The 12,889-nt window shown below is 39.9% G+C and overlaps 1 protein-coding gene across 2 annotated transcripts in view; it reads right to left on the bottom strand.

Moving 5' to 3' along the window:
* SLC5A7 (solute carrier family 5 member 7) overlaps window positions 1-8,346 on the bottom strand; it is a 31,015-nt gene extending 22,669 nt beyond the window's left edge. The window contains exons 1-2 of one of the 2 annotated variants that reach the window (XM_019529592.1): window positions 7,822-8,346; window positions 6,297-6,519 (exon numbers count right to left, since the gene is read on the bottom strand). In XM_019529592.1, coding sequence (XP_019385137.1) covers window positions 6,297-6,474 — 178 coding nt within the window. In that variant the 5' untranslated portion in view covers window positions 6,475-6,519; window positions 7,822-8,346. Of the gene's footprint in view, window positions 1-6,296; window positions 6,520-7,700; window positions 7,790-7,821 lie in introns of those variants that run through there. The other variant, XM_019529591.1, reaches the window with a different exon arrangement.
* Between the last annotated feature and the right edge of the window lie 4,543 nt (window positions 8,347-12,889).

Here is a 12,889-nt window from a genome sequence, read left to right as displayed (position 1 = left end):
GGACAGACATTACACATAAACTGGTTTAAGTGCTCAGAAACTGGTTTAAACATGTAACAGAACTGAAGTTCAGTGCACATAAATCAGTTTGAAAATGACTGAAAATGGTTTGAGATAAACCTGGTTGAATGTAGTATCAGACTTAACTGATTTGGGTCAAACTGGTTTATACAATGCTTGTCCCAGACCCCTTCCTGGTTTAAGTTAAATCAGAGCCCCTCAGCATCCTGGCATGCTCTCTGGGCTGGGCTGTTTGCTCCAGAGAGCTCGGCTAGCCCATCCCCTTTGCTCCCTGGCTGGATCTCCAGCAGAGACTGGATGCACATTGGGGTCAGCATGTCTTTCTCCTCCTTCTTCCCACCCTCTCACCACTCCCTGTTGAAGCAGGGACCACCGCCTCCCCTGTGCCTTATATCGACACCTCTTAGCATTAGCTAGCATACCACATGCTGGCTATGGGTTGTGCTGTGGGAGATGGGACAAAGGCAAGACAGGACTGTGTCTGCTTAGGGCTTTTTGGAGCTAATCAACAGTTAGCTGGTAATGTCCCTCTGTTCCATCCTTGGAAAAGCTGCTTAAGAAGAGCTTGAACTAATGGAGACAGGCTGTTGTTGATGGGCTGATAAACACTGAGTTAGGGGTGATAGATAAACACTGTGTTATCAACTCCCTACTGGGCTGCTCAAGAGTGGCTCCCTAATCAGGGTGTCCTGCCTTCCTCAGCTCAGTACTGTGGAAGGAAAGGGAGGGCTGCTCTAGCACCCCATGGCTTGTAGCCTGAGCCACTGCAGGCATGTGCCTGCATTTCTTCAGTCCAGAGGGGATGTGTGTATGGTTACAAACTGGTTTAACCTAGCCAGGTTAGACTAACGTGCAAAGATTGATACAATTCAGGCTCCAGCTCTTTGAATGTCTGTCCCTAGCTTAAGCCTTTAAAGTACAGATCTCATATGCAGAAGTATATTGTAATTCAATCCTGACAAATAATTCTTAACAAATGATTTAATGAATGTTCTCTCTTCCTGTTTGCAGGCAATATGTAAATATACCTTGATTTCCTTTAGAATGCAGTTGTAGTTAGAGTTACTTGCTGATTAATTTTATGAATTAATTATTGGATCTATAGTTTGCTCACAAATAGTTCATTATATGCATTAGATTTTTGAATGCAACAAAATCTGAGCTGCTTTGATTTGATGCAAAGGCCACAAGCAGTTGTTGATATTTTCTGTGATTGGATGAAAATTAGTGTAACCTTTATAATCATACTGCCCATGTAAAAACTTATGATTCTAAATCAGAAATTCACATTCTTCAAGTATTCTACAATATTATCTTAGCCACAATTGTTTCAACAGGCATTCATGCCAGTAAATTAGTTTGCTGGGATGTTTGAGGAAAGCAATGGCAAAGCAGGCATGTTCATCGATAAAACACATTTATTATAAATAGCTCAGGAAACTTTGATGGCAAGTTATTTTTAAAATTCTCTTCACACCAATTGAATTAGCCCACAATTGGTGAGAAATTAAGGACACTTACATTTTTGGTTAAATTGCAACTTTCCAAAGGCTAAGATCTCTTCTACCCTGTATTTAGAAGCAAAACAGTAGTCTTATGTGTAGCTGTGTGTATTCATAGGGGATATGTTAGGGATACTTGAGAAAAAGAAGGTCTGGTGGGAATGGCTAAACCTTTTTGCCTGTGATCCTGTTGTTGTCAGTGGACATCTTGGCAAGATTTACTGTGCAACGTATATAGACACTGGCCATGGAGACAAGGTGTGTGCCTAGATGTAAAGGAACAGAGAGAACACTCTCTCATTACTGATCCTTGGCACCAGAACCCAGCAAGACAGAATTACCAGTATATAGCTCACACTATCAGCTCTTTTGAATCAGTTGATGGTGACTTATAAAAAAAGGGCTAGGTAAAAAGCCTGGAGAAAATGTCCTGCAGTGTACTCTAGTCCTGCAGCGTGCAAATGGCTTATTACTAATTTTAGAAGAAGAAATTGGTGACAGGTCCCTAGATACTATAGTTACAGTCACATTGTAAATAGGCAGAAGGATGGACATTTTTATCTGCTTTACTGGAGAGGATATGAGCAGGACAGTTGCAGAATGACGCCCAGTATTAAGGGTCTAAGTCAGGGGAGGGCAAAATTCGGCCTGCCAGGCCATTCTATTCAGTGCATAGCCCACAGGACCCCTAAAAAATTTAGAAAATTAATATTTATCTGCCCCTGGCTGTCTGTCGTGCAGCCCTCAATGGCTTGCCAAAACTCAATAAGTGGCCCTCCACTCAAAATAATTGCCCACCCCTGGTTTAAGTCCCCATGGGGTCAGAGCTGCAGTAATAGAATTTTTTTCAATTGGCACTGCCCTAATTTATACTTAATGAAGTTGTCAATGGGGACAATTAGTCTTTGGAACTAGATTCCCTTATCCTTGCCAGAAGTAGGCCAAATTGCTATAAACCTTCATGGATGGTTGCAGAGTCCATCCACGTTCCCCAGGCTTTGTGGAGGAAGGATGAACTGAAGATTAGTGTTTGTGGGGAGGGTGGAGTACAATTTGGTGCTAATTTTCATTTCCTATTTATTCTGTTTCTGGATTTAGGGGTGAGAAGCAGCTTTTATTATTATATTTTTGTTTGCCAGATTATTTTAAACATCTGTGCAAAGAACCTTGAGCTTTGGAGGATAGTATTTTGGGGATCATTTGTCCAGTTAATTAGAGCTGAAATACCTAGGATGAAATAAGGATAGATTTTCATTCTTCAATGTGAATTTTCTGATACTAACTTTTAAGTTATTCTAATGTAAGCTTTTTGTCAAGTCTTTTTTTAAATAAAAGAATTGACTGAAAGGAATGAATAGTAACATTTATATGGGAAGTTATTTTAGTTTATCTAAATGCATTCTTGAAGACACAAAAATCAAAACCAGACAATGAACTGATTTATACAAACTCTGTGAGAAATACTACAGATGACATGTGCTAGGGGCATATAGTCAAAGTCTATTCCTGGTAGAGATGAAGACACAGCAACACATATTAAATGACCCTTGTATGATAATGAGCATCAAAATATTTAATAAAAAACAATCCAGCATTCTTTATGAATTACTTTGTTTACTCAGTCTGTTTACACAGTCAAATCATCATCGAGCTAATCATATGTTGTAAAACAGATATTTGTCTACTGATTACACAAACAACATTTTGGTACTGATTTTCTTTATGGAAGAATATATAGACAACCAAAATAAATAATGGTATCTGAGCATTGTTATTATGACTCCACTTGGAATGCTATTGCTAGGCTGTGTCATATTTTGATGAGACAATCTTCAGCGGTTCCCCAATGCTGAAACTCAATCATACAAATTTATGGCAGGCTGAAATTTGCTGTTGATCTCAGTATGGACAGAAGTGGGAGGTTGGGGTAAGTGTTATTACAAATAAAAATGCTAATAGTTGAATTTTTAAATTGCATACAGGTAAAGCTAACATATGAATTAAATATTTTTCTATATTTGTAAAATAATTTCAGTTTTAAAATGAAATGTTGAGATTTATTCATGATTCAATCTTTTATCTGTTTGTATTTTAAGCACAGCAGTTACTTTCAACTTTCAACCATGCTTTGTGTTTAGGCATATTAATTACTTTTTAATACATCTGTTTCTTCAGAAGCATAGCATACATTTGGATTTTCCCTACAGGCACTATTTGTGGGGAGTATATAATTTACAAAATGTGCAAAAGCTATTTTTTTTAATAAACTGTAAGGCTGTAACTGTAATAAACTGTCACTGACTCTAGGATTAGGCCCTATATTTCATATTAAAATCTATAGACTCAATTTTTCTATAGCTATCTTGAGTACCACACTGCTATAGAAATAACTCCTTTTGTTTCAGTACTAAATTTTTGTTCACCCTAGGGAAGAGTGGCAGAAGACCCTATCTCATAAACATAAAGTGTTTCAATTAAAGCATTTTATTATTTTCTAAATGCTTATTTACAGGCTATGCTGTGAGGAGCTCCCAGCAATTTCTAACATACATTGTCATTTTTATTTACATGAAAAACTTTGTTTACTGAATTACCATATAGATATCCAAGAGAGGTAAATACATGAAATTATACTAAAATAATCATATTACCACTCAGGAACTTAGAAACTGAGACATTTTCCTTAATAAATACTTGGATATTATAATACATGCAACGTGCAAAATTAAAAAAGTAAAAGTGCCTATTGTATGAGGCAGCATAATTTTAATTGTTATTAAAAATTATTTTGTGTTTATAATTTGACTCTTGCCCAGTTATCTTAATGCAGACAAAATTCAGTCTATCCTCTGATTCTGCGGACGTTTAACCTAACATACCGTGAATGTCCTTACTAAAATAAATGTTGTGCTAAACTTTATACACTACTGGTAGTTTCATGCTCACTTTAACAGGAGAGGATGCAAATACAACATAGCTTTGCATAATCAGACCTTATCCTATAACATATACGGGGGTTTTATCCAAACAAAGGCTTCAGGGTCAGGCCTGATTGGTAGTATAACACAGGTGGTGAAGGGTGCAAAAACAGTCTAACTATGTTGTTTGCCCAACTGCTCCAGCCACCGATACTGTCCTGTGCATTGCCGATACCTAGGTTGCTCAGGTGCTCAATTACAAACTAGGGTCTAATGTACATGCAAAAATCAAATCACCAGGAGAGCTGACTGTAGGACGACAATTCCATTTTGAAGCAAGTTTTGCTTCTGGAATCTACTTTTCATTCTACATTAGCACAAAACTAAAACATTTGGAATGGTTTCTTGGAAACCGGTGAGAGAAGTAGGTGGATGATTAGGGTACTGGCTTAGGATATGGCAGACCCTGGGGTTTCTGATACAGGATGAATAAAAATCTGTACTCTGCATCTTTGCTACCCCAGGCCATTATCTTCAGCTATAGAAGCAGTATGTTTAAAAAAGTTTCCAAATACAAATTTTGTAGAAATCGATATGTCTCTAGAAAAAAAAAAATCACTTTGATAAAACAGCATCTTCTGGCAAAGCTTAATTTCAGCAAAAACAAGTCTGAGCAGCTAAAACTACTAGTGATATCCAGCCAGATCTCAATAGTTCAGAAGCAATGACTACTCCAAATAACAAACAGTGGAGGGAAAGAAGTGAAGTATTAGCCTTGATTCAAACTCTTTCAACTTGTGTACCTTAAAACATCACCCTTAACAGTCTTCTCAGCACAGGAAAGTCTGCAATCCTTACATCAGCAAAACTTCTATAGCCGCCCATAAGAATTTTGCTTGATCAAGGATAGCACAACTTTGCCCTAATGAATCTTTTCTTCCTAGACAGGGCTGAACCTGAAAACCTGACAAAAGAAGGAAATTTAAATGAGATCTGATAAATCTAATTTGGAACAGGAAGGGTTTTGCTTGAAAGGCATGTGTTATAAAGCTTTGAAATAAAATGTATCCAATAAAGTTGAGATTCATATATTGTAAGTTTGTGTAAAAGTACACGATATAGTAGACAATATTTGTAACTTCAGGGCTAACAGTGAACTTACTCCAACTGGGGAGGAATGACTCACCCAGCAAGTTCCATTAGCTTTGGTTGGCCAACCAGTCCTCTCAAAGTGCAATTAGAAGTTAATCATCACATAATCTCTTCCTGCTAATATTAGCATGTACGGTACAACATTATACCATTTTCCCAACTCATGTCAAAGAGGTTAAAACACTCTAGGGTGTATGTCTATTGAAACTGGCAGTACTACTCATTGGGCAAATCTGGCCCAGTGCATCAAAAAATGGGCTTGGTACAGCAATTTTTTATTCATTCATTTTTGCACTTAGGCTATTTTTCTTATTGAACACAGCACTAGCCCATTAGTTTAGCATGTTATAGTGTACACAAAAATTATGTTCACTCCACTGGAAACTCTGAAATCATTATTGCTCCAGGCATCTCTATTTAAACCATTAATACAGGTTCAGTGAAAAAGAAACTGACTATGTATTTTCCTTTAAAGCTTTTATATACAATAATTATTATTAAAAAAGAGAGGTCATTTTTTTAAAGAACAGCATTACACAAGCAAACAAGAAATATTCTTCCTAAATTGTAATTGCGCTTAGAACTCAAGATGTCGTTTCTCCATTTTGAATTATCAAAAACCGAACCTGCTTGTGAAACCTTTCTATGAAAGAATGACATGCTGTGTATTGTATAGATAAAAAAAAGATAGGTTTTAACATACCGGTCATTGTAAATCCACCAACTAGCAAGCCTATATCTCTTCCACCGACTATAATGGCTTCGCTGCGGTCTCCACTGCTGCCAGTATTTTTGGTTTTCCAGGCAGCCCATATTCCAACAAGCAGGATTGCCAAGTAGAACACAATTATAGCTACCAGCCCCTCCACATGGAAAGGCATGTTGAAATCACGATTGTTCCTTGAAATGCTATTTCATTAAGATTTCTGGAGAGAATGCAATAATACAATTGCTTTTAACAAACCAGATTAATGTTACATGGCACAATGAGACTAATTAGAGCCAGAATATACTGAAAACTCAGCTGGTTATTAGTGAGATTATGATAATTAGGTTATTGAAGCGTTCTTTCACATGTAACGAGCAAGAGTGTATGTTTGTGGTTTAAAACAATAGAATTGGCACCGATTTTTCACAAACTTCTAAGAAAACCTTGAAACTAAAATCAAATTGTCACCTGAAAAGGTCTTAACTTGTTACAGTAACAGAAAAATTAGGAACATGTGATTTAAATGAAACAGGATGTAAGAACTGCTTTTGTAATAAACCACTTATTAAAGTAGAATTGTAGTAGTTCAACATATACCTTGGTATATTAGAACTTTCTTCTCAAGACACTCTTTGGCATGCACCCTCCAGAACAGAAGATGTTAGTAAGTCATTCATTTTAACAGAAAGCATTTAGAGAGTTTAAAGCCACACTACAAAATTAATGACTGACAAAAGCTCTGGACAAATAATAATCACAAAAGAATATAAAAGACTTGAAATCCAGCACGCTTTCCCACCTCCTAGTATCTCTGTCCTCATCTCTTATATTTATACATCTAAATTTTCTTTTTGATAAGACAAGAATTCCTCCCACATCCCATGAATTTCTTCAGTTTTGTCATAAATTTGATAAACAGCTTCATTAATTTTAAATTCAGACTTCCACATGCCAAATTGCCAAAATAGCAAGACTGAGATCTATCTTAGATAAACAGACTGCACAGGATTGAAGCTCTTACAAAACAAAAACATTCAGTGCACCCTAGCTCTTTTCCCTGAATACAGGTTTTCCATTCCACAGACAGGTAGTTTTTAATTCGCTGGTATTTAACAAAAATCTTTAAGGCAGCATACTCTGTGGATCTTTAGCTAAACAAAATATTTAAGTTTGCCACAAGTCCAAATGAGGTTTAACTACACCCTGGTGAGCTGTTGTAATCTAGGTGGAGAACAGTACAGTCTTCCAACCCTGTGCACATCACTATCCAGTACCTGTGAAATACACAGTCAGCCTTTACATTTAAGCAAAGCAGTAGCTGGAGACAGTTTTAAGTTCAAACAGGCAAACCCTGAACTCTCTTGCTAGCCACAGTAGCAAGTTAGATTCATTACTCACGTTCAGAGAAAATAGTTCACTGTATCTTTTGTTCCATCCAGCCAAAGGTTTTCCCTTCAAATATTCTCCCCCTCAAAGCTTTTCTCCAGTGTTACTTATTCTTTTCTCTGCCCTCATTCACCTCTTTTGCAGCAGGTTTCCTCTTTCCCCTTCTGTCTCAGCTCTCTTTCTCCACTCTCACTTGAACTGGCATCAAGCAGTCAGATCCCAGTGCCTTGTGTCCACCCACAGAGGCAGAGTGTGAGCAGCAGCTTTCCCCTTCTTTAAAGGGACAGGCACATTGCAAAGGCTCCAGCCCCTCAGCAGCATCAAGTCTACCAGAGCACATGCACACAATGTCCTGTGCAGCAGTGCACACCACTGATATACAGTCACATTCCCCGCCAGCTAAGAGACGCCCTGGGTTCCCTTCATGGGGAATGCTGCTTCCCCACCTTTACTCATGCGTTCCAGATATCCATGGGGAGAAGCACTAAGTGTTCAGACCATCCCCAAAGAAGAACTCTCTAGGGCTCTTTGAGCTGCTGCAGAAAGGACAGCTGAGCAGCAGGTCTGTTCCCCAAATCTTCTTAGTTTCTCTAGCCCTCAGGTGACAAGTGTAGGAAAGACTCAGTCACCTTTTTCCATGTGGCTTGCCTTTGTTTTAGGGCAGTGAGTGGTTATTGTACTCATAGAGAAAAATCTCTTTATAAGGAAGGAGGGATGAGTGGGGTGAACGAGAGCTGTGACCGTCAGAGTTGGGGAGGGGTGGAGAAAGACGTCAGTGGGGAGAGAGGATGACTCAAAGGAGAGTGACTGCAAGGGGAAGGAGGGAGGGAGAAAGAGGCAAAGCAAAGGTGAGACAGATGGAAGGGATGAAAAGGACTGCTGTTGAGTAAAGGAGGGTGCGCGACCCGAGAGGGAGGAAAGGAAAGGGCTGACTGAACAGACCCACTGGGTTGCGGGGGAGAATAGTGAGCAGAGAGAGAGAAGGTAAATTAGGGGAAACCCAGTGAGGAAAGTAGGAGTTGTCATCATCTTCCTCAGCACCCTCACTGTCAGTTTTGAAGATGGGCCTAACACTGGGCAAGAGAAAACAAAGTGAGCAGTGCACCCCCTGCCACCCCCGCAGTTCAGGACACTTTGACCTTTCAGATCCAACATGAACCTGCTCATCCCCTGATTGCAGGATTGCCCATCCTGGTGATATTTCCTTTCATAATATTTGATATTTTTCTTAAAGCCTCAAGCCAGGGAATTATGAGGTCATTCAAGAATCTTGGCTTTTATTTAAAAATAAATTTTTGAGCCTTCATAATTACTGAGAAAAGCTTGAAATACCACTCTTAATTACTCAATGCCAAACAAAAAAAGAAATACAAGAAATCAAAGAAAGAAGAGGCCAACAATTGTTGTTGTAAACGATATTAATAATAATTTATAATATAATCATTTTTAAACTTACGATTCTAAAGCCAGTCACTTGGAGAACAACCTCTTTAAGCTGAAAAAACCTCTTTAGGCAGAACAACATGTCAGGAAGTGGGGGTTCATAAAGGCTTCTTATTAACATACCTGTCCCCCACCCCCTTTTCTGCTATATGTGTCTGGGTGTTTTTAAGCCTCCCCAGAGGCATTGGGTATTAGCTACAGCTAAGGCTGCAGACTTCAACTGGGATCTACCAATGCTCTTGCTACAAGCAAAGCCAGATGGTCCTGGCTCAAGGGTCTTGCCCCTCTGCTCTGGGTCAGACCGATCACCATATCTGGGGTCAGGAAGGCAGTGGCGATGCATAGGGGGGTGTTGCCACTGCGTGACAGTGCTGGTGCCCCCCCCTTCGAGCACTTGGTGGGGAGTGGGAGCACCATGGCCACTTCTGGGAATGCCACAGCCGCTTCCCAGCTAGTGCAATTGTCTCCGGGGAGTACCCCCCCGATCGCTGGCTAGTCACTGGGGGGGCTCGTGCCCTCTTGACTAAAGTGGCACCCAGTTGCCCATGCAGGAAGGAATTTTACCTCAAGGTGAGATTGATATGGACTGGGGGGGGGCTTAGGGGGTTGCCTTGTTCTGTAGAGGGAGGCATGGCCCCCTTCGTAACTTAGAGTTCATTTTTATGTTTTGTATAAAATTAAGGTGTTTCTGGTGCTAATTGAAGGACTTGGAGGAAGTTAGCTACAATTAGATTTGTTTAATTACACACAATTAATTGTCTCCAGCTGAAGAGAGAAAAAAGCGCAATGACAAGTCAAAATACAGAAGAAAAGTAAGCCAAATATTTTTTCTGGCTTAATATTAAATTTAAAAAGAAAAAAATTCAATCAGATCTAAAAATAGTATTGCTATTCCCAAGTTAAAACCATATCAATTAAAAGCATAGCAATTAAAAGTTCATAAATGCAGTTACAGTGCTCCAGTAGAACCAGTGATAAAACTTCTATGTCTGTGGAGATAGGCTTTCACCCCAAAGTTGGAATAAATAAGCTATCTGAAGGTTATAGGACTCTAAGGGGAAATACTCCCTTTCTAAAAAATGATCTATCTAATGATATTCATTTGAAACTCAGTGTACCTCCTTCAAAAATATAGACCATTTTCCCAGGTTTTGGAAAAAGATATAATTAGATATATGATGGTGCCACCAATATTTTAGTTAAGACTACATGATGGCTTTCTTGCTTGGCCTAATCCCATATCAAAGGAATATTGTCTTTGACTTTTGTATGTGTATGCCATTTTTCCTGGCAGTGGTAAAAGGGAATCAGACAGTTCATCTCCAAGTTGTGGGGCTTAGAAAAATAGTAGTTTTGTTTAGTTCTTTTCATTTCTTGTCTTTTCATTTTGTTTCTTTTAATTTAATTTTTTGTCTATGAGCATAGCTGAAAAACAGCCAGACCAAAAAATCTTTGTTCATTTTACAGCAGTTCTAAAATAAACCACAGCCTTTACTCTTCTGGATTTTTCATTGTTTTTCTACCTGCTTTAGATGTTTTTAGATCAAATATCATTATAGTATCTGAAGGCCAATGGGTTCATAACATTTTGTCTACAGTTACAGTTATGTATGATTCTAAAGCCTGATAGCAGTATGATAGATCATCCCTGATGCTGTGCTGAATTTAGGCTAAAACAACTGAAAGTACATGAAATAAAAGACACCTCCTAATTTAACCAACAACTTAGACCTTCTTCACGCCTGTATAGAGAAGACAGTGTAGTTGATCTGCGCTAGCAGTAGTTATAAAAATAAGAACTATTACTTCAGCTGCTGAACTAGAGTACCGTATTTCACAGTGTATATGTTGAGGTTTGAAGCCAAAATATTTATCCCGAAATTTCCATCTCAACTTATATACTGTAACAGTATTTCAGCCTGCAACCAGCAGCACCAGGGTGCAAAGCAGCTGGCAAGCTGCCAGGGGGCCAGGCAGTCCCTGAGCTGGGGTGGGGGGGTGGCAGGCCTTCCCTCCATGGTGGTGCCACCCAGGTCTGGCTGGGAAGGCTGCTAGTGGGCTGGGTGTTTCCTGAGCTTGGGGAAGCCAGATCCAACTGTTCCCTGAGCCCAGACTTCCAGTATCTTGCACACCATCACTGCCACCTTCTCCTGTCACGTCCCCATGCTGCCCATAGAGCGAGACAGCCCCTTCCTGGGTGGCCCCAGGCATCGTGGTGCCTGCAGGAGCCTGCTGAATGCAGAAGCAGTGAGGGGCCTGATTCTGTCTTTCTGTGGAGCCTGCCCACCTCTCCCATGGCCAAGGGTTTAGCTGCTGGTGGACTAGGCAGCCCTGAGCTGTGGGTCACCCCGGTCCTTCCACCTGCAGTGACAGTGCCCCCTGGGCCCAGCTGAGCAGGCTGCCAGTGGGCCGGGTGCTGCCGCAGCACCTCATACACTATTTCCAACCACCTTCTCCCACCACCAGCACACCCAGTCACCCTCCTGCCACCCCCCCCCCCGCACTGCCCACGGGGCAAGCTTCCCTGGAGGTGGCTCTGGTGAAGTGGGATTGATTTATACACTGGATTTATAGAAATCCTAACTTTATGGATTAGAAATATGGCATGGAATTGTATACTATGTCAAGCTGTACACCATAATATATGGTATAGCTAACTGTACTTTTTCTTTCTGCCTGGACTACTCATCACTGATCTCACTGGATTATCAAAAGTTTTCCTGTATTTGGTGAAATGCCAATGCCCCTCTAGTTTAGACAGTGGTGAGACAGGAAGCCTAATTTTCTACTGTCCATCATGACTCATTATTTACTCTTTGGGATATTCAAAGGATGTGCACAGTTTATTTCTATGCAATTGAACTCTTCTGAAGATCCCTGCCAGTTTGATGATAGCCTAATTCCTGTTCCCCATATTTCACATCTGAATGAAAATCATCTGCCAGCACCACACATCTGAATGAAAATCATTGCAACATAGACAGTACATGTAGCATGTGGCTAAAAGGTTTCTTAGAATGATGAATAGCTGGTAGCATCTCTACAATCAAATAGGCATTGTGTGTGTGTGTGTGACTTTTGTTGCTGGTATTCCTGTGTAGGCTTTCTGTATAGGAAGTGGTGTTTATTAAGATATCAGTATCTGTTGAATTACTCTTCCGGGCCAACATGCAGGAGAAAGGTGGTCACTCCTACCAGCGTCTTTCAAGGATTCCCAGCCCCCTTCCTTGCAGCTGTCAGTTTTACCTTGGGGCATTTTGTGAATGCAAAACCAGGACAGATTCTGATTCTATTCTCATTTACAACAATATGTCTGGAGTAAGTCAACCGAAACTAAAGGAGTCACTTCTTACTTATACAGCTTTAAATCATAGCATACTCTGGGCTTAAATTGAACTTTTTCCACTATTTGTATCTAGGTTATTACTCAGCATTAGAGCTGCCTGGAGAATTACAATTCTGTTTGTGACAACTTTCAAGGTTTTGAAATTTTGTTTTTATGGCAATGTTGACAAAACCTGACAGCATGCAGGGGCATCAGGCCCTGGCCCGAGATGTGGGAGACACAGCTTCAGATCCTTGCTCTGGTGCCTGATTCAGAGGATAGTTTTACCATCTCAGGTTAAAGATTTGAACCAGTCTCCACATTCCAAGCCAGCATCTTTATCATCAAATACAGAGTGTGAGTCAGCCTCTTTATTTTTCTCTTTTTCTTCACCCCTGTCTCTCTTTAGTTTTATGGCAACCACAATGTCTCC

This window comes from Crocodylus porosus, unplaced genomic scaffold (assembly GCF_001723895.1).
Source record: "Crocodylus porosus isolate Cpor-Errol unplaced genomic scaffold, CroPor_comp1, whole genome shotgun sequence".
NCBI lineage: Eukaryota > Metazoa > Chordata > Crocodylia > Crocodylidae > Crocodylus > Crocodylus porosus.
Note: the sequence above shows the minus strand (reverse complement) of the source record. Positions and strands in the feature narration are given on the sequence as shown.